Below are 22,066 nucleotides of genomic sequence, written 5' to 3' on the forward strand. Positions count from 1 at the left end.
CCCCCCCCGCCTTATGAACTCTAGCTGCCTTTATGGAAGAGCTCAGACACAAAGGGAAGGAGTGATTTCTGCTGATTCTCTCTCAAGCTTCAGAATCCCGTACTGTTACTGAAGATCTCCCCAATGTCAGAATCAGGTTTTTTTTTTGGGGGGGGGGGAGTGGAAATCCAAAAACAACATCCGTGACAAAAATAACGAAGAGTCAATAAAAGTATGTTGCAAAATCATTTACTGTAGTAATTCTGTAGAAAATTCTCTTCTATCACCGCTCACACTCTAGAGAATATTCTACAGAATTACTACGGTAAATTATTTTGCAACATATTTTTATTGACTCTTCGTTATTTTTGTCACGGATGTTGTTTTTGGATTTCCACTTCCTCCCATGATCTCTCATTTTTGGCTTCTACTATATTTGGTGGGGGGGCGAGGGCTAGAATAACTGCTTCCATGTGTGCCTCGTAAGATCCTACATCTTTGTTGTAATATTAAGAACCTTTGCTTTATAACCAAAATTATGAGCATCTAGAATCTATATATCTAATAGCCAAGGCGTCCCCTGCGTGCGGATATTTAAATCCGCACATCAGGGGCACCTAGGGGGCAAAGAGAATTTCCTGCACATTTGGGGCAATCCCCAGATGAGCAGAAAAATCTGAAAAGTTGAAAAAAATATAGGGGGGATACTTAAATCCCTCCAAAAGTAAAAGAGCATTCCCTGCGCATGCACGGGGAAAGCTCTGAGAACTGCCTCGCCGCCGCTGCTTGGAGGGGGGGAGGTTGAAGGCTTGATTGGCCGGCCAGGCCTTGCTGCCGCTAGGGGAAGGGAGAGGGAGAAGGCTTGGTGGGCTGAGCTCAGGCCTCGCCGCTGTTGCCGTGGGGGGTGGGGGAGGTTTGGCGGGTCCAGCAGCTCGGAGCCGCATGGCCCTCGGCGTCGGGGCCAGGTAGGGGCAGGGGAGAAGGCTTACCTGCGGTGGCTTCCTCCTCTGCGTGGAGCTCTCCCCCCCCCCCCCCGCGCGAGTATCGCGGGTCGCCGCTTCTTGTCAACTTTCTATCAGCCGTCTTTGAGGGACTGGTTGTTAAATGTATTCAAACGGCCTGCTCTCTTCAGCAGCACCTGTACGAAGACTGGAACGTGTAGAACCACGAGAATCTAAACGTGTTTCTTTCTTCAAAGGTTATTACACGTGCATAGAAGTGATCTTCACTTTAAGAAGACAAGTTGGCTTTTACATGATGGGTGTTTATGCTCCTACACTGCTAATTGTTGTTCTCTCTTGGCTGTCGTTTTGGATCAATCCCGATGCGAGTGCTGCAAGAGTGCCCCTGGGTAACCGACATTGACGCTTAACTGTCAGATCCACGTAGCGCCACCAGATCCATTTGCGGTTGCTTCAGGAGCGAGAGGCCCTGGAAGCAATTACATTCTCATTGCATGTTCTCCACTTCCATCCAAACTTCCTCTTTTTCAGTCCTATGTATGTCTCCACTTTTTAAAAGGAAAGATATGTAGGCGCACATTCAGGTTGTCCCTGGATCTGCCCCAGACAAGCTCCAGTGAAGTATGTGAGTGCAACTGTGAGTAGAAATTTGGGAAGGACACACGTTTGGGGAGAAGTGGAATAATAGGTGCTAGATATTGAAACTATTAGGTATATAGGCTTGGTTCCGCTATGATTCGGTGGTACATGGGCAGTGCTGATGAAATTCTAGGACACTACTTCCTGTTACAGATTTTGGGTCTGAGTATAGTATCTCAGTAGGGCTGCGCTGGCTCAGTGGTTAAGATGCTGAACTGCAGACCAGAAGGTCGTTAGTTCAGCAGTTCGAGACCCGAGTGCCGCATGATGGAGTGAGCTTCCGTCTCTGGCCCCAGCTTCTGTCAACCTAGCAGTTCGAAAGCAAGAAATTGCAAGTAGATGAATAGGTACCACTTTGGTGGGAAGGTAACAGCATTCCACATGCCTTGGTGTCTAGTCATGCCGGCCACATGACCACAGAGAAGTCTTCGGACAGCGCTGGCTCTTCGGCTTGGAAATGGAGATGAGCACCGCACCCCTAGAGTCAGATTCGACTGGCTTTTGAGCAAGGGAAACCTTTACCTTTTTATAGTATCTCAAGAGTCCTAGAAAATTATTCAGCTTTTTTTCTTTTCCCATTGCAAGGGATTATACTGCGGATCTGCAAGATTGCGGAGCAGACATATCATTACTCGGGGGGGGGGGGAATCCAAGGAGGGGAGTCCTCTTTCCTTTCCTTTCCCCATTAGAGGATGATTTCTTTAACAGAAGAAAACACTTCGCTTTATGGGTTTTGACTCTGTGCCTTGCCAAGACGGACAAGTCGCAGTCTAAACCCTATTGAGACAGACCTTCCATTCCCCATGGGGTTCTAGATCACTGCTTCAACGAGCAGTGGCATTGGGTTTTTTTGTTTTATCACGAGAACCAGACTGGGTCTGTTCCATCCTTACTCCGAGTACTTGAAGGCAACGGGCTCTCGTTTTTCCTTAACCTTTTGTTTATCATACTGACCAGCAGGGGTCATTCCGTAGGAAAAGAGGTGCAGGAGCTCATTTGCACAACTCATTCGCATAACTTATTTGCCTATGCCACACCCCCTGCCAAAGGGCAGGCATGCAAGCGTTCCTGTGTTTCCCGCCTGATCCCGGGGCACCTGGAGAAGATTGGGCAGGGAACCCAGGCATGTTTAAAATGCCTTTCTTTCCCTTCCCCAGATTTAAACCCCCCCCACTTCCCCATGTTTCTCCGCAAAAGCTGAGAGGCTCGGGAGAAAAGGGGGGGCAAGTCTTCCTGCCTGCCGTTCCCTTCCCTTGCGAGAGCCAGTTTGGTGTAGTGGTTAAGTGCGTGGACTCTAATCTGGGAGAACCGGGTTTGATTCCCCACTCCTCCACTTGCACCTGGCTGGATGACCTTGGGCAAGCCATAACTCTGGCACAACTGTCCTTGAAAAAGAGCAGTTTGTGTCAGAGTTCTCTCAGCCCCACCCACCCCACAGGGTGTCTGTTGTGGGGAGGGGAAGGGAAAGGAGTTTGTAAGCCGCTCTGAGACTCCGAATGAATGGCGGGGTATAAATCCAATCTCTTCTTCTTCTTCTTCTTCCCCAGCCAACCCGCTGTGGCGAGCTGGCTGGGGAAGTATGCCTGGGTTCCCTACTCCTGGGCTTGTTACTCCCGGCACGCCATAAACCTGCTTGTTCCCCCTCGGAATGACCCCTGCCGACAAGCACTTGGTTCCCGTGAAATATAAAGGTGGCCCCTGGAGATCTCCCACTATTATAATTGATCTCCAGATGAACCAAGATCCGTTCCCCTGGAGAATATGGCTGCTTTGGATGGTGGACTCCATGGCGTTATACTCTGCTGCGGTCCCTCCCCTTCCCCAAACCTCTCCTTCCCCGGACTTCACCTCCCAAAATCTTCAGGTAGTTCCCAACTTGGGAGTTGGCACCCCTGTTCTTAGATTAAATCCCCACTCCCCTCCTAATTCCAGAATGCTCAAAAATACATGTTGCTTGCTTTTGCCGGGGAGAGAATAACTCTTTGTTTCAGAGCAAAGGGGCTACCTCATGAAATATATCTTTTTCTCCCTTCAGTCACTCAAAGATTGAACTTTTACCCTGGGATTCAAGACAAACGGAAACTGGCAGCAGATCACTGTGACCTTAGCTGCCCGGCCAACCAAAGCTATGAAAATCAAGTTGCTTTCTTTTTTCAGTCAATGGATTTTAGAAGTTACTTTTCAGACTTTAATAGCTGTGAACTACAAACGTTAAAGAGTATGGCCAACCAAAGAATACTCTTGGGACTTTACTATCAAATGCAGGTATTTGTTGAACGTGGTATGTAGAGTTACAGGTAGCAAAATAAGTCTCCGGGTTGCAGTAATAAACTTTCCAGGTTGTTGTGGGATGTATAAAGATACTGCACATCTGGCATGTAGACGATGGTTGCAGTCACACGAGCAAGATAAAAGTGTGTGTGGGGAAAGCAAGGCTATTTGCTCTGTAGGAATTTGACCCGCAGTTACGCGATCACACAGTCCCCGGAAGCTGTGGGCACAATCCGCCACTACGTAATCAGACACAACCGTGGGTGAGTTGTTGGGGTTTTTTTTGCCATTTGTTTCTGGTGCACTTCAACAAGGGGTCAATGAATCGCATCTCTGCACTGAGGGCTCCCTATGCAGTTTGCAATGATGCGCATTAGAACATAAGAACATAAGAGACGCCAATGTTGGATCAGGCCAAAGGCCCATCCAGTCCAACACTCTGTGTCACACAGTGGCCAAAAATACCAGGTGCCATCAGGAGGTCCACCAGTGGGGCCAGGACATTAGAAGCCCTCCCACTGTTGACCCCCCCAAGCACCAAGAAGACAGAGCATCACTTGCCCCAGAGCCCCTATCTATACCTTGTGGCTAATAGCCACTCATGGACCTCTGCTCCATATGCTTATCTAATTCCCTTTTGAAGCCGTCCATGCTTGTAGCCGCCACCACTTCCTGTGGCAGTGAATTCCAAGTGTTAATCACTCTTTGGGTGAAGAAGTACTTCCTTTTATCTGTCGTAGCCCGACCGCTCAGCAGTTTCATGGAGTGCCCACGAGTTCTTGTATTGTGAGAAAGGGAGAAGAGTACCTCTTTCTCTACCTGCTCTTTCCCATGCATAATCTTATAAACCTCGATCATGTCACCCCTCAGTCGTCGTTTCTCCAACCTAAAGAGCCCTAAGCGCTTTAACCTTTCCTCATGGGGAAAGTGTTCCAACCCTTTTATCATTCGAGTTGCCCTTTTCTGCACTTTTCCCAAAGCTATAATATCCTTTTTAAGGTGTGGTGACCAGAACTGCACACAGTGTTCCAAATGAGGTTGCACCATTGATTTATATAGGGGCATTATGATATTGGCATTCTAAGACAGGAGGCGGAAACAACGGCACGGAGTCGGGATGGCCTGATCAGACCATCGGGACGCCATGAGTGCGCGCTGGAGCGATCAGACACGGGAAAGTCTTTCCGTGGCCCATCGCAACCCCTTTACTACCAGATTTTCACCAGTGTCTTTTTACTCTGCTTCTGCGGTGGAGCAAAATGGGTTGCTGACGGGTGCGGGGCGCTTCCCAGATGTTCGTGTCCGATCGCGCCCTTTTAATCTGCCCGGCATTCGCGCCGATGGCGTGGCTAATTGTGCATGTGATCACGACCAACGTTGGATTGCTACATTCCCTGCAGGAATTCTGTTGCTGCCTCACTTCCTGTTTTTGTGCCATCTGAAACACCATTTCATTGATGTTTTAAAAATGCATGGTCAGAACTGGCGCTCGTCAACCGCAAAGACATAAGTGTCTCATTATAGAGAGAGGCGGAAAAAAGAAGATAGCAGATTTAACTCATGCTCTGGCTTGAATTGGTTAATGTATGCTCTCAGATGGCCTGAGCTGGCCTCTTGAATCCTGTTGAAAATGTACAATGAGTAGAAGAACAGAAGTTTATTATAACAGTCATAGACCAGATAAAAATAGTTTTACACATTGCTAAGGATAAAATGGGAGCTGCGGTGGCTCAAGTGGTTAAGACGCTGAACTGCAGGCTGTGGAAGGTCGGTAGTTCAGCAGTTCGAGACCCGAGTGTGCCACATGACGGAGTGAGCTCCCGTCTCTAGTTCCAGCTCCTGCCAACCTAGCAGTTCGAAAGCAAGAAATTGCAAGTAGATAAATAGGTACCACTTCGGTGGAAAAGTAACAGCGTTCCGTGCGTCTTGGTGTTTAGTCATGCCGGCCACATGACCACGGAAACGTCTTTGGACAGCGCTGGCTCTTCGGCTTTGAAACGGAGATGAGCACCGCAACCCTAGAGTCGGACTCGACTGGCTTTCGAGCAAGGGAACCTTTACCTTTACTTTACTTTAAGGATAAAATACAAATCTGCCTTAAATATACTACTAAAATATACACTATTGAACCCCACTAACAGAATAAGTTCTATGGCCTATCTTCACCAACTGTCAAACCATGAATATAGGAGAACGTTTACTCTTATGTGCTGGGACGCCCTTCCTCTAGCAATTACAGAGGGAAAGTATAAGAAAATCCCATTTGAGGAACGTATATGTCCCCGCTGTAACAAAGGCATCGAAAATTTAGAACATATTATTTTTGACTGTAAGGCATATAATAATCTCCATAAATCACTTCCACTCCCCAAGTCCTTACCTCTCACTAGTAGGCAAAGAGTTCATATTATGAAAAATCTCCTGGCGGACAGACACTCAGAGGTAACTCTTCTAGTGGCTAGATATGGATGGATCGCTTTAAGAATTAGAAAATTCAGCAGTTTGAGACCCGACGGAGTGAGCTCCCGTCTCTAGTTCCAGCTCCTGCCAACCTAGCAGTTCGAAAGCAAGAAATTGCAAGTAGATAAATAGGTACCACTTCGGTGGGAAGGTAACAGTGTTCCGTGCGCCTCGGTGTTTAGTCATGCCGGCCACATGACCACGGAAACGTCTTCGGACAGTGCTGGCTCTTCGGCTTTGAAACGGAGATGAGCACCGCAACCCTAGAGTCGGATTCGACTGGCTTTCGAGCAAGGGAACCTTTACCTTTATGTACAGGGGTTCTTACTATTTATAATTTTTATTCTCATTTTATAACTCCTCCAAAATGCCATCCGAACTGGATGCCTTCTAAGTGAAGTGTACAATGAGTATCTGCCAGGTTCCAGGTGCCCTCCAATGCCCTGCTATCCCACAGCAATCAGTCTCAATAACGTTCCTTCAGAAGGATCAAGTCTATTGAGTACGGGAAAGGCAGGTCATCTGTGCATGCATTCAGTGTCAGAACTAATTGCAAGGGCGCAAAAACGGGAGTCACACTACATTCGAAGAGGGGCCCCTGATGGCCGAGAGCCAATCAGGGATTCAGCAAAAGCCCGCCAAAGCTAACAGGTCTGCGTTCCCAGGGAAAAGCAGTAACAGGATACCAAGGCCACCGGGCCAAGCTAGCAGATAAGACTAGGCAAGCAAAAACGAAAGCTAAGATTCCAGCGCCGCAACAGACTATTCATCAGCCTCCCCCCCACACACACACACCTGGGATGGCAGCTGCCTAGCTGACATGTGCCCACAGCAATCACGCCACCCACTCACCTGGACATTTATACACATGCCCTTCTGGAAGAACTGTTCTCTATCTGAGCTGGCAAAGCTAAAAAGAGCATGAAGTTGGAGACAGCTTCAGCAGCTCCTGTGACATTGCTGTGATGATCTCCCATTCCTGGTGGAAATAAGAGGCCAGGTTTGCTGGGTAAACAGGGGGGACCCCTGCCAGGCCATAGGAAAATAAGAAATGCCCTGCTAGGTCAAACCAGATGTCCGTCTAGTCCTGCCATCCTGTGTCACACAGTGGCTAACCAGGTGTGCTGGAGAGCTAACAAGCACGACAGAGGCCATCTTCTCCTAGGCTTGCCAAGTCCCCCCGGGGGCGGGGAAACCCCCACCCCAAATGCCTGTTGCCCCGGGGGAAACCCCACCCTCAAAGCATGCGACGTGCCCGGCGTCAGCACGTCACCCGGAAGTGACGCAACCGGATTGGGGGCGGGGCTGCGGTCATCCGAGGGAGAACTCTATGGTTTTCCCTCGGATGCCCGCAGCCCCGCCCCCAATCCGGTTGCGTCACTTCCGGGTGATGTGGTTGCACTCCCGGAGCGGCGCTGGAGTCCCCCGCTGTACACACAGTGGGGACTTGGCAGCCCTGTCTTCTCCTGATGTCTTCCAGTACTGATATCCAGAGTCTATCGCCTCTGGATGAGCCTTGACACTCGGCCAGCCCTTAAAGTGGGCCCTGTTGTGTACAGGGTCTCAAAAGTCTTTTGCAACAAAGGTCTTTTGCTGAGAGCCTTTCTATTTAAAAATGTCAGGGTTTGAACCTGGATCTGAGCCACAGCCCTCTCTGTGATGTAATACCTTATTCTCCCCCCCCCCCCCAATATATATAGCTATATGTAGACAAAGTGCTTGGGTTCATTGTTGCAGCTTCCTGGGGGATTTGCTGCAGCTGTCAACACCCTCAGTCCCCACATTGTGTCCCCACAACAGGGCAGTCACAGAGGAGGCCGTGTAGTCTGTTTTCTCTGCTTTTTTATTGGGCAAAAAGGACCCAGCATCAAGGGGATAAATTGACAAAGATACACGCTAGCATTTATAGCATAATTAAGCAGAACAAATTCTTTCTCCTTTCCTAGTTGCAATTCAATAACATCCTAGGACAGGGGTGTCGAACTCATTTGTTATGTGGGCCGGATCTGACATAAATGAGACCTTGTTGGGCCGGGCCACGGGTGTCATAAAATGTAGTGCCAGGTAGCAGAGATACAAACTTTAATAAAGGACACAAACACAAAGGGTGTGGGTTTTTTAACTTAAAACATTTAGCACTCTTGCGATATTTTGTTTATTTATCTGATCACTGATACCTCTTGCTCTGAATTATTGCATCAAAATCTCTGTGCTGTTGCAATATTGGGTCTGCTGTTCAGCTGTGTGTATTTGTAAGCTGCAAACCTATGATGATGCAGCAGCAGAACTGGAAGAAGCAGCAGAAGACAGCCAGTTTCACTGTGGGCCTGATACAAGCCCTCCAGGGGCCTAATCTGGCCCACGGGCCACATGTTTGACACCCCTATCCTTGAGCTTAGTGGTGAGGTGGGAAAGGAGCATTCTGAAAGGCAGTTGACTTGGTCTGAAGATGGATGCAAGTCCAAGGATCCAGCCGACTTGGATTGTACTACTTCAGAATATTGGGGGGGGGGGAGGAGTGTATATTTGAATGTTCCTTTATGTAAAAAGAAAACCCTGTGGATATAGAAAGCGAGCATTTAATGTTGGGACATCTCTCCAACATACTACATTTTTAGAGTCAGGAAGTTTTTTTTTCTTTTAAATTCGGTCTTCTTGAATGATGATCTTAGATCACTATCCACATCTTAAAATCATGTGCCATGGGCAGCAATGAAATTATGTTCTGAATGTGCTCAGAATTACTATGCATTGCTGTGTGTGACTGATTCCATAATTCACCATATACATTCATATTCATCTCCTGCACTGACAGGCGGGGTGGCGGTACATCCATCAGTTGTGTCCCTTTTTTGAAATATTGTTTAAAATCTGGCAGCTTTCATTGTGTGAGATGTAGCAGAAGGGGAAAGGGTTAGCAATGCAGGGAGGTTTCCCTTACTTAATGCACTGATAATTTTTTTCTCCCTCCCCCCCCCAGGTATCTTTTCAGTGCTCAGCTTGGCATCTGAATGTACAACGCTTGCTGCTGAACTCCCCAAAGTGTCTTATGTGAAGGCCTTAGATGTATGGCTTATTGCGTGCCTTCTCTTTGGGTTTGCTTCTCTGGTTGAGTATGCCGTGGTTCAAGTCATGCTGAACAACCCAAAGAGAATTGAAGCTGAAAAGGCAAAGATGGCAAAGACAGAGCAAGCCGAAGGGAAAGGTGGAAATGCCACTAAGAAGAATACAGTGAATGGTACAGGCACACCTGTGCACATCAGCATTCTACAGGTCAGTGTGCACGTGGGTGGTGTGCAATGTTCCCTCTAAGCTGTGGGGTCTTGTGAACAAAAATTCAACTTTGTGAGCTACTGGCATTAAAGCTGTGAGCAAATGATTTGGCTACTGCATAAATCAGTTTGCTCTGGAGCCCTCCTTCCTGAGCTAAGACAAAAATGTGTGAGCCGGAGGCTAAAAAACTGTGAGCTGTCTCACACTAACTCAGCTTAGAGGGAACATCGGTGGTGTGGGTGGCCAGCCCACGCATTGTTCAGACATTCATGATATCAGACAGAGACCATGTTAAGCATAGGTAAAGGTAAAGGTTCCCTTGCTCAGTGGTTTTAGGTGCATACAGCATTAGTTAAATTTGTTTGTAATGCTGCAAAATAAAGCATGTTCCAACAGCCAGACACAAATGCCGATTCAAGGCTAAACTACACACTTTGGGACGTGGCTGAATGCCCATACCTGCTGTTTCAAGCCCCAAAATTCCCAGTGCAATTTCATTTCTCCCTTTTGTGAATTAAATTCCAAGATTTTTTTTGTTTTCATGTCATTTTCTGTTTCCTCAGACAAATCTTTCTCATGAAAATGCACGCCGTTTTCAGCCTTATTTGTGTTATCAATGAATCAGCATTAGACATTATCCATGTCCAATCGAAAATAGAGAAAGAATCTTGCTCATCTTCTCTGTCTGTCACTAAGCACGGAGCACTAACATTCTGATGAATTGGCTTGAAACTTTGGATCGGGAAACATCTTTTGGAGGGTTCTGTGCTCGTCTGCTCCCCATCTTGTCTGGGATTTTTGCCTTCAGCTCTTTTTGCCAATAGTAAATAGGATAGCATTCCCATCTGAAATAACTCCGCAGCCTGTGCTGGTATTTACTTCATTTTTTTGGGATGCTTCACTGGGAACAAAGCCACATTTGCACTCCTGTCATAGACAATCTGGCTTTCCAGCTCATCTTGTACAATGTCCTGTAAAGATCTCCCAAACATCTGAGCTGAAGGACCTAGAATCAGTGTAAAACTGTCTTTGAGACTCATAATAAGTCAGACACGACCTTAGATAATTTCTTTGTATGATTACCCAGTATCAGACGTAACCAGGGCCTCCAGGTATGTGGTCTGCTTCCCCTTCTGACCGGCCATCCGGAGCTGCAGCAAGAAGGCTGAAATAGTTGCATTACCTACCCAGGTGCCAGCTGAGCTCCATCCCACCCAGGCAGCCAGCTGGTTCCACCAAGCTTCAATCCACAAGGATAACACACAATCCCAAGACGGTCTGGTATAACATTAAAAGTGGTCCAACTATGCTTGTAGAGAAATGTAATCTTAATTAAGGGGTTGGAACAAGGGAGGAGCAACAAAAGTATAACAGGAGCTAGAGAGAGACTGGAGAGTAGGGGTGTGCAATATATATATATATATTTTGGCCCATTCAGATTCGGCCAAATCGGGCAGAATCAATTTTGGCTGGCAGTAAGACTCCCACATGTCAGTTTCATCAGTAGGAGCTGATTTGAGAGTCTTTTGGCCAGCCGAATGTCAATTTCAGCCCCATTATATCCTATGGCCATTGAAGTCAATGGTGAAAACATAGGGTATATTCTGGGGGTATTTAAGTGTTTCAGACCTCTGGTCTTTCCTCAGGAACAAATCTCTAAACACAGAATTCCAGTGCTATTACATTGAAATTACATTATATTACATTGGTGTCTCTATAAAATAAAGTGAGTATAACAGTTGATAAGTAAATCCATCTTACCCTATATAGGAATCTCACATTCAGTGTTACCATCAAGTTGACACATTCATTGATTCTAAAAATACGTTAACAATAGTCACTATAACATTCATTGCTGGACCTACATCTATTTAGGATTTTCCCTGTAATATACTTACTACTTCCCTGTAATATACTTACTTCAGCCACAAATGGACCACAGTGACTCAAACACCAATGTTCACTGTGCAAAAATGATTCTAGTCCCATTACAGTCCACGAATATGCTGCTGCTGCTTCTTCCTCCTCCTTTATTTTACGTCATGCAGTGCTGCTGCTGCTTCCAACAATTGCCATGCGACTACAGATTTCCCGGGTAAACAATCAGTTTCCCTCAATGCTTCGTCAGATCGCTTTATACTCGGAGCCTGTGCTCTGCGTCTCCTGCTCAGAATTAATCTTGTATTTTCTCGGCATCTGCTGGCTCTCAAGCTTAGCTATACATTTTTCCTATAAATGCACATTTTGGTCTTATATCTGCACTTTGCTAGAAACTTTACAAATGGCTGCACTCATTGCACTTTATAAAGTCCCTGGGTGTGTTGGTGATTGTCATAATTGTAGAAATGTAGAAATGTAATTGTTTCAGATATGGGATGGGAGACGATGTCTCCCAGATGCACACTCGTCCTTTTTTGCTCATACGTACAGCATGACACCTAGGAGTGGGTTCAGCCGCCTCGCCACACTGCTTTTGTGTTCTCAAACTGCCCTATGGAGCCGCTGCTGGCTCCACTGAGGGATTACATTACTTATGTGGCTACATGCAGCTTTTTGCAACACAGCCAATCAGTGTTCCCTCTAAGCTGAGTTAGTGTGAGCTAGCTCACAGTTTTTTAGCCTCCGGCTCACGCATTTTTGTTTTCGCTCAGGAAGGATGGGTCCAGAGCAAACGGATTTATGCAGCAGCCTAATCGCCTGCTCACAACTTTAATGCCAGCTGCTCACAAAGTAGAATTTTTGCTCACAGGACTCCACAGCTTAGAGGGAGCATTGCAGCCAATAACAGCTCCGCAAGGCAGCTTCAAGATGCAGAAACAGTGCAGGAGGAGAAGGCCGAAGCGGCTTCTCTCCCCAGGTCAAGATCATGAATAGAAAAGGACTGGCGAGCATCCAGGAAGTACAAAACTCCCATTGCATATTTGAGACATGATCCTAGTATCATCAACTCCCCACCCACACCCCAAATAAGGACTTTCTAATATGTAGTTGAGGGCTGCGGTGGCTCAGTGGTTAAGACGCTGAACTGCAGACCGGAAGGTTGATAGTTCAGCGGTTCGAGACCCGAGTGCCGCGTGACGGAGTGAGCTCCCGTCTCTGGCCGCAGCTCCTGCCAACCTAGCAGTTCGAAAGCAAGAAATTGCAAGTAGATAAATAGGTACCGCTTCGGTGGAAAGGTAACAGCGTTCCGTGCGCCTCGGCTTCTAGTCATGCCAGCCACATGACCACGGAAACGTCTTCGGACGGCGCTGGCTCTTCGGCTCGGAAACGGAGATGAGCACTGCAACCCTAGAGTCGGACTCCACTGGCTTTCGAGCAAGGGAAACCTTTACCTTTTAATATGTAGCCAGAGCCTGTATCCCCCAGTATTTCTGTCTGCTTTTCCTCTTGGTCCTGCCTTGGCTTCCAGAAAGATTTTCTACAACATTTCACTTTGTAATTCTGTCCCCTTGTGTTGGGACTTGTCCCTCCAGCCATGTGTACTCTTGGCTACCCACAACCCAGTGCTGACACCCAAAACAGGTACACAAACGTGGTCCTCAGCCAGTTGTTGTTAACTCATTCGCAGGAGCCCGTTCGCGGGAAGGGCGGGGTATAAATGTAATGAAAATAAATAAATTCAGTGTGACCATGAGCCCCTACCAATGTTCTGGGTAACACACAATAAGGACAAAAAAGGGAAAAGGGGAAAAAAACTGAATCCAAAACCTAGAATTCAGAACTTAAAAAGGTTAGTCAAGAATAGAAAAGGGCCAAGTCTAAAAATCTAATTATAAAACATACAAAAATATACATGTATTTATTAAACACAAATCAAAATAACAAATAAGGGCCCATTCATACCTCATATACAAATATAAAAATACAAAGGCTGATGAAATAGACCTAACGCGTTTCGGCCTTCACAGGCCTTCCTCAGAGGTCTAATGCAAATAGGACATACTGGCTAACATGTAAAAATATATACAATCAAACATATACAAAATATGAAATAAAGACCAGAAAACAATTGTTCCAAAGTTTAACCACTGGGCAAAAATACAAATGAAACCTCCAGTGCAATCACATGTCCAGTAGTACTTCTCTCTGGTTAACTATATATTCTCCTGAGATAGCCAAATGTTCCCAATGAAATATTCCTTAAATTAAAAGCAGTGAGCAACTGTTAAGGGTCAAATGGACCCAGACTGTGCATCAGTACCTCCGTCCTTCTAGGAATGTAAATATGTTCTTAATTAGATGCAGCTGTGTTTCGGAAGCCTATAATGAAGGCAAAAGGTGTCCTTCTCTTATTTTAAAAATTATGTACTATCTGGCAATGTTAAAGAACACTAAATAACAGATTCACAAAAAACAGACACTAATCTAGTCTCTTTTGCCATTGTATTATTCTGTGGGCATCTAGCACACATCTGTATATATTTTTTCATACCAGACTGTCTTGGGATTGTGTGTTATTCTTGTGGATTGTTTGTCTCGTTATGCTGATAGGTTAACTTCTTATCCATGAGCAGATCCTATGCAACTGCAGTCTGAAACTACATGACTGAATCAGATAAGTAGGACTGAATGCACACCCAATAAACCAACTTCTCACTGGGAGAAGAAGAGGCTGATTCCATTGGAGGGGGTCCCACACAATGACCCCTGTATACGTGGCTGGATAATTTGGGCATGTGTGAGATCATCCCGTGATAAGGAGCCCCAGCAAAACATTTGAGGACTTTTGAAGGAAGCAAAACGAGTTCAACTAATACCGCCTAATTTGGTATGAAAGTGTTTCACATATTTCTGGTTGTCACCCATTTCATTTAAAGGGAAATCCAAACAAGTCTTACATCAAAATGCGCAGTTTCAGTAAGACCCAGACCTGGTTGGGAACCTTGAACGTCTTCACCTGGGAGCTTTGTGTTCTCAGGCCGCTTACAGGTTACCTCTTGTAGACCTACCCTAGAAGAATTGTGTGCTACCCCCATACCTGGTGACTCAGATTATTACCTCATTCTGGAATGGACTCACCATGACACAACTGTCTAACCATACACTGGCCCCGGTCACACAGGCAGGAAAATGTGGGGGGGAAGCGTGGCTGTTTGCCCCGGTGCAAAATAACGCACGGTTGCGCGATCAGACGTCCCCTCATGGTCCCGTCGAGGTCCCATGGTTAGGGGGGAGGTGCCGATCACACAATGCGGCAAAGAAGCGGCGCGGCAAACGAGGCTGTGTTTTGGTTTTAAACTGAAGTGTGCGCATGCGCCGTTGGGTGCTTGTGCGCATCCCGTGGAGACTTGAAAAAAAACCTTTTTGCATGTCGTACCCCACCCCCACCCATGAAAAGCCTGCTCCATGGTCTTTCCCTTGAGTCCCCACGGCGGCGGCACGCCCCCCCCTCGGCCCCGGCACTCGTGCCTTGCCCAGGAGGTGATGCCGGCGTTCCTCTGCTCTTCTTTCCTCTTCATCTGAATTGCGCTAGAAGAGAACAGCGCTGCTGGGAAGGGAACCCAGGGGTGGGGTGGACACACCTTTTTGCGAGGGAACATGGGTGGGTGCCGGATGCCACCGGAAACACGATCAGACACCCGCCCTTGCCCCGCGGTTACCGGAAACTAGTACCTCGGAGGTACTAGTTTTTAACTGCACATCTTCGGAGGGAAGCCTCGGGTTCACCATGGGAGCTCTACGCTTCCCAGATGTTGCGGTGTGATCGCACCCAGAAAATCTGCCTATCATCCGTCTCAGTAGCGTGGCTACTGCTCCGTGTGACCGCAGCCTTAAGTAGTCTGGTTAAGCAGCAATCCTTGCAAAACCAATGACAGAGAATTTGTGTGTGCATTATCGGAGAGGTATCTATTTTTTATTTATTATTTATTATCGAATTTATACCCCGCCCTCCCCGCAAAGCAGGCCCAGGGCGGCTTCGTTCCCTCTAAGCTGTGGAGTCTTGTGAGCACAAATTCTTCTTTGTGAGCTACTGTCATTAAAAGTTGTGAGCGAGCGATTTGGTTACTGCATAGATTAGTTTGCTCTGGAGCCCTCCTCTCTGAGCTAAGACAAAAACGTGTGAGCTGGAGGCTAAAGAACTGTGAGCTAGCTCACACTAACTCAGCTTAGAGGGAACACTGCATACAACATAAATAAATACAGATTAAAATCATACAGTAGTTTAAAACACCGCAAATAAAACCAATACAAACAAAGTGCTGTCGGCAGTTAAAAATTAACTTGGATAGCATATTGTCAGAATAGATTTCCACCGCCCTGCTGTTCTCAGATGTCTCTGCTTGTAATCAGCTCGATGTTAAAACCCGCGGGCCCTGCAGGGCTCTAGTGCTTCAAAATGACATTCTTAAGCATTGTATCACTTCTGAAACTCTCGTGTTTTGTAGGTTGGAGAGACGCGATGCAAAAAAGTCTGCACTTCGAAATCGGACCTGCGGTCCCATGACTTCAGTATCGTTGGAAGTCTGCCAAGAGATTTTGAACTGTCCAACTATGACTGTTACGGAAAGCCCATTGAAGTCAACAACGGGCTTGGGAAATCTCAGGCAAAGAATAACAAGAAACCTCCTCCTCCCAAACCTGTGATCCCCTCAGCTGCGAAACGGATTGATCTTTATGCAAGAGCACTTTTCCCATTTACCTTCCTGTTCTTCAATGTCATATACTGGTCCGTATACTTATGATAAAAAACCTTAATTTTTTTTTAAGTATGTGCAATATATGCCATTTCATTACATCATGAAGACCAGTCTGCAACAACTATTTGCATTTGCAAAACAATACATTGCATATTCAGATGCCATGTGATTGTAATGGAACAAATACTGGCGTTGCGGTTTTGAATGAAAGCACGACACCACAATGTCTGTGCTTGAGCCAACTGTTGTATATACATGTACAGCGTACATCCTGCTTTAAGAACATATGAAGGATAATCCATACTACAATATTGAAGCTGGACAACGTTCCCTATGAACATGACCAAGAGTTAAAAGTGTTTCTGACAATGAAACTGATGTGCACGCTGATTACCAGTAAGATCAATATTCTAGTCTATGGTAGTATCCTTATGACTTCCAAAGCAAAGACCCGTCTTGTGCTTGTATACATTTAAATGGCAATGTGGAAGACCGAGGCCGATGTTGTAATTCAGATTATTTAGACTTTGTAAGTGGGCCAAGTATGTATTGAGCTGATCTTGTCTATGTGGAAAATAAAGATCAGAGAATTTGCAAAATCAGATCATTTACTAAAATGCATTCTTTGTTTCTGCAACAAAGGGTGATGTGCCACCAAACATGCTAAGACTAAATGCTGACCCAGATCCACAGCTGAATGTTTAATTGTTTGAGTTTCGAAGTAGTACAGTATCATCCTGTCCATAATAAACAGCAAAAAAACTCAAATCCCTTCAAATACCACTGGTGGTATAAAATAATCTGAATTCTCTAAGTATACTCTGCAGTTTTTATGTCTCTGCGCCATGACTAAACCATGCCATTTGGGATACTAGAGGCTCAAGTTTCCCCCAGGTTCACAAAGACACCTTCTGAACAAAGATCCTGACAATTAAAATGACTCGAGCAAGAAATCCGTATTCTTGTCTTCAGTTCAGTTCTCTAAAGCAAAGTTTGATAATAAATTGGGAAGTCTAGGGAAGATGCTTTTGGTGACATCACAGGCCTTCAGGTCTGTAATTTCAGCCAACCTACCAACCACATTTCTATCATGTAGCCAATGTTCCCTCAAAGCTCTGAAGCTCGTGTGTGCATTTTTTTTTAAATTTCAGTTTACGAACATGCAAAACATACAAACATGAAATGTAAACATATCAATAACACATTCTGCTTTATAGGCTGAAGCCACAGACCAGGGAGCTTTAAAAATATATTATTCCCAGCAATAATAGTTTGTACAAGGGCATCATAAACAGATCCTCCCCAGGTTCACAAAGGGTGAGATGCCTGGTAAAAACAACAACATATGGATTTAAAATTTTATGACCAGGAGGGAAACCCACCCCCCAAAGTATGCCTTTTTTTAGCTAATCTTGGGGCAATTTAGGAACACAATTATAAATCAAATTTTGGAACTGTATAAGAATTAATATATTCAAATTTTCCAACTCGTTATCTCTTAACTGTTTGAGAATGTCTACTTCGCTTTTGCAGCTATTCTTGACATTCACTATAAAAGTTGGATTACACTGCCCTCTGCTGTCCGGTAGAGCGCCCTGCAGTTCTTGTCAAGTCTCGCATGTGATTTCCGGCGAGAGACGGGTCGCTTTCGTGCATAGGCGGAGCATTTGGGAGGCGGGTCGGGAGAAGTTCCTAGCTGGCCGGCTGAGATCAGGAAGTACTATGTCGTGTGTTTTTGAAAACTTTTAAATGTCCTTTGCTCTTTTAGGATTTCTTGCAACTTTTGCCTTCAACCCAAAAACTTATTTAGAGTTGGTCTGAAGTTTGGGCGGGCGGGGGCGACTAGTTCGTATGAGCTCCTTGGCACGTTGTGAAATTGGAAGTAAGATTTCTTGCGAGTTAAAGTATTAATTCCTAGCTGGAGGAAATAGTTCTGGAATTTAATAGTGCTTTTGCTAGATTTCCCCCCCCCCTTATTGGGGGGGGGGGTGTTGTTGTAAGAAATATGTTGTCGGAAGGCTTTCAGGGCCGGAGTTCATTAGCTGTTGTAGATTTTCCGGGTTGTGTGGCCCTGGTCTTAGCATTGTAGGACCTGACGTTTTGCCAGTACCTGTGACTGGCATCCTGAGAGGTATAACACAGAAAGATGGAGTCACCTTGACACAGAGAGTACTCCATCTTTCTGTGTTATACCTCTCAGGATGCCAGTCAGACCTACTGGTGAAACATCAGGTCCTACAGTGCCAAGACCACGGCCAGAAAACCCAGAAAATCTACCACAGCTAAAGAAAACAGAAACTTGGAAAATCATCTTGAATGTCTATTTCTGTAAGCTTTCTAAGCACTGTCCCTTCCCCTAGATTTCGGAGGATGGACCCGTTTTTGGCTTTACTGAATTCGTTTTCGAGCAGCCTCTCTCCAGATGAGCTCTCCAATCTCAAATTCCTGTGCCAGTCAAAAATTGGTAAAGGGAAGCTGCAAGCTGTGAAGAAGGGCATCGAGCTCTTCAGCATTCTCCTAGAACAGCAAGAAATTACTCCCTGCGATGTAGCCTTCTTAAGAGAGATGCTCAAAAGTCTGAAGAGAGAAGATCTGGTAACTAAGCTAGAGCACTTTGAAGAGGCTGGAGAAGGCGATCCCGCTGAGCAACCAGACACTGCAGAAAAACGTAGGTGGACTGGTGTTGCTTTTGTGTGGCAGCGTTGAGAGTGAGGTGTATGTGATGGGGGAGGGGCCCCTGGTTTGCGTTGACCCCCCCCCAGCAGCTTTTCAGGGCCTGCAGCGAGAAAGCACCAATGTGTGAGTGGACCTCTGCTGACCATTTCCTGGGGCCCTGATGCATGCTGATAAGTCCCCCAGGGAGCTTTTCAGTACCTTATAGTAGTGTTTAAACAAAAGCTGTGGCCCAATTTGGTGTAGTGGTGAAGTGCACGGACTCTAATCTGGGAGAACTGGGTTTGATTCCCCACTCCTCCATTCGCAGCTGCTGGATGACCTTGGGCAAGCCATAGTTCTGACAACAGCTGTCCTTGAAAGGTCAGTCCTCGAAAGAGCCCCACCTACCTCAGAGGGTGTCTGTTGTGGGGCGGGGAGGGGAGGGGAGGGGAAAGGAGATTGTAAGCCGCTCTGAGACTCCGGGTGAAGGGCAGGGATATAAATCCAATCTCTCCTCCTCCTTCTTCTCCTCCTCCTCCTCATGGACTCTAATATGCCGCCCTGAGCCAAATGGGTAGGGCGGGATACAAATCCCATAATAAATAAATAAATAAAATAAATATGGGAGAATCAGGTTTGATTTCCCACTTCTCCACATGCAGCTGCTGGTGTGACCTTGGGTCAGTCACAAGTTCTCTCAGAGCTGTTCTCTCAAGGGCATTTGAGAGAGAGAGAGAGAGAGCTCTCAGCCCCACCTGCTTCACAGTGTATTTTTTGTGGGGAGGGGAGGGAAAGGGACTGTAAACCACTCCTTCGGGTAGTGACGGGTGGGGTATAAATCCAATCTCCTCCTCCTCCACAATGAAACACTTGTGGGGGGGGGGGCAAATTTCAGATTCCCCTTAACCCACCCACACCGCCATACTCCCATTCTCCCTCTCAAGCATTTTGTGACTGACTTTAGAAAGCTGACACCAGCAACTGAGTGTCAGTTAAAGGAAAAACTAGACAGGGAAACTGGTTAGCTTAGTTTAGATACAGCGGCCAATGTAATTGTTGGGCAGGGGATTCACTCTGTAGATCTAGCAATTCAGATTTGGCCCGAGGGGAATCAAGCTGCTGTTTTAAATAAATAATAAAATGAGCCCATGAAAAAGGGTCCCGCTGTCATCTCAAGGGTTGTCAAGGATTGTTGTACCTTGAACAACTATGATAGAAACAGGCAGTGAAGTGTTTATAGAGTTGCCAACCTAAAGGTGAGGTCTGAAGATCTCCAAATATTACAGCTTTCCAAACAACACAGATAATTTCCCTGGTGAAAATAGCTGCTTTTGGAGAGTCTGTGGGGGCCGGCTTGGTGTAGTGGTTAGGAACACAGACTCTAATCTGGGAGAACCAGGTTTGATTCCCCACTCCTCCACATGCAGCTGTTGGTCAGTCATAAATTCTTTCAGAGCTGTTCTCTCAAGGGCAGTTCCCAAGAGAGTTCTCTCAGCCTCACAGGGTGTCTGTTGTGGGGAGGGGAAGGGAAAGGAGTTTGTAAGCCGCTCTGAGACTCCTTCAGGTAGTGAAGGGCGGGGAATAAATCCAATCTCTTCTCTTCTTGCCTGGCTTTTCTTCCTTTTGACTGTTTTCTTCAGTGGGAGGGAATTAAGGTTGAGGTCAAGTTAATTGTGAATGCCCAGAAACTCCGTAGCCAATGCGGTGTGAAGAAAGAAATTGGGGAGTGGCAGATATCAGAAGCCCTCAGACTGGAGTCACGTTCCAGTCAGATGAGGATTTAAGAACCCACAAGCTGTTCAGAGACCTACAAGTGGGAAGGGTGTCCTTTGGTACGTGGCAGCAGGTTACTTAAATGTACTGTTGTGAATCAGTGTTTTACGTGAGCCATAATTTCTCTTCTAGGTAAAGTGGAGAGAGCTTTTGAAGTCATATGTGACAATGTTGGAAAAAACTGGAAGATGCTAATTCGGAAACTTGGGATTTCAGATGCCAAAATAGATCGAATTGTGGCTGCCCATTCATACAACTTAGAGGAGCAGATGATGCAATCCCTTCTAGCATGGAAGAAATTGAAAGGAAGAGAAGCGAAGGCTGAGGACTTAGTAAAAGCCCTCAGGGCTTGTAAAATGAACCTAGTGGCAGACAAAGTGGAAGATGCTTTACATCTGGTCATCTAGAGTGCCGTAAAATCACTGGGAAGAAAACTTTACTGAGATATTAAACGAAAAATTAGCAGGAAAACAGCTCTTGTAGAATTCCCTTTATGTGCTGCATTTGTACATATACTTGCTTGCTTTGTTTGCGTGCAGTGGAATTAAGACTTCTTTCGCTCTCTGGTTTGTGCCAAGAATGACAAAGTGGGATGCCTGTGGAATTTCAAGTGCAAGCCTTATACTTGTTAAGGTATAAAGCCGTTATAGTTCTATTAAAAGTTGATTTTAAGAGAAATCCTCTATTCATCCTCTTGAAGGAGGAATGCAACCAAAACATGTGACAAAGACGCTAACATATGAATGGTGATGGTTTGGAAGAAACTGTGCTGTAAAGTCTTAAGAACGTAAGAGAAGCCAGTGGCCCATCCAGTCCAGCACTGTCACACAGTGGCCAAAAATACCAGGTGCCATCAGGAGGCCAGTAAGATCCCCCCATCTCCATTCAGTGTGAACTCTCTTAAAATGAGACTTGTGGTCAGTTTGGATCTGACCTGAATTATGTCACTTTGAGCTCCAGGCCTGGCCAAGTTCTTGATACTGTTCATGAGGGCCATGGTAAGGCCTGGAAGCTTCTCTACTGTAATCACCTTGCAAACCATACCACAGGGGTCGCCGGCCCTCCTACTACAATGGGAGGTCTCCCACTGGCACTGCTCTTTGCCCACAGCTGCTTGGGGGGGGGAGTGGTGTCACTGATATCGCTACTTCACTTGCATGGAAAACCCAGAAGTGACGTAAGGCGGCCTGCCCTTTTCCGCCTGTGCGGGCGATCTCCGATCTTTTTTTTGTTTTTTTAATGTTTGTTTTAGAGTCCTATACCACTATAGCACTCTAAAACGAACGTTCAAAAAAAAAAAAAAGGGGACAGAGATTGCCCGCGCAGGCGAAAAGAGCGGGAAAACCAAGCGGTGCAGTCTGAAATGTCAAACCGCTTCAGAGACGGCTCCTTACCGGAAGGGTAAAGGCTCTGTGA

The 22,066-nt window shown here is 46.1% G+C and overlaps 2 protein-coding genes across 4 annotated transcripts in view; both read left to right on the top strand.

Moving 5' to 3' along the window:
- LOC107118732 (glycine receptor subunit beta-like) overlaps positions 1-16,757 on the top strand; it is a 46,162-nt gene extending 29,405 nt beyond the window's left edge. The window contains exons 8-10 of the mRNA XM_015421089.1: positions 1,178-1,330; positions 9,292-9,584; positions 15,971-16,757. Of these exons, the coding sequence (XP_015276575.1) occupies positions 1,178-1,330; positions 9,292-9,584; positions 15,971-16,267 (743 nt within the window). The 3' untranslated portion in view covers positions 16,268-16,757. The remainder of the gene's footprint in view (positions 1-1,177; positions 1,331-9,291; positions 9,585-15,970) is intronic.
- A 1,134-nt stretch (positions 16,758-17,891) lies between these two features.
- FADD (Fas associated via death domain) lies at positions 17,892-21,443 on the top strand. 3 transcript variants are annotated; one of them, XM_015421289.1, is made up of 3 exons: positions 17,892-17,939; positions 18,583-18,890; positions 20,783-21,443. In XM_015421289.1, the coding sequence occupies exons 2-3, from the start codon at positions 18,593-18,595 to the stop codon at positions 21,055-21,057; spliced, it is 573 nt and encodes a 190-aa protein (XP_015276775.1). In that variant the 5' UTR covers positions 17,892-17,939; positions 18,583-18,592; the 3' UTR covers positions 21,058-21,443. The 3 variants fall into 3 exon arrangements, with proteins under 3 accessions (XP_015276775.1, XP_015276767.1, XP_015276783.1); XM_015421281.1 differs by having other exon boundaries at positions 17,893-17,949; XM_015421297.1 differs by lacking the exon at positions 17,892-17,939 and adding an exon at positions 18,018-18,104.
- Positions 21,444-22,066: the final 623 nt, after the last annotated feature.

This window comes from Gekko japonicus, unplaced genomic scaffold (genome assembly GCF_001447785.1).
Source record: "Gekko japonicus isolate JY-2015 unplaced genomic scaffold, Gekko_japonicus_V1.1 scaffold644, whole genome shotgun sequence".
NCBI classification, from domain to species: Eukaryota; Metazoa; Chordata; class Lepidosauria; order Squamata; family Gekkonidae; genus Gekko; species Gekko japonicus.

Excerpts from the sequence above, each read along its gene's own strand:
- FADD (XM_015421281.1), top strand. Across the intron at positions 18,891-20,782 it reads ACCAGACACTGCAGAAAAAC|GTAAAGTGGAGAGAGCTTTT; the intron begins GTAGGTGGACTG and ends TTTCTCTTCTAG.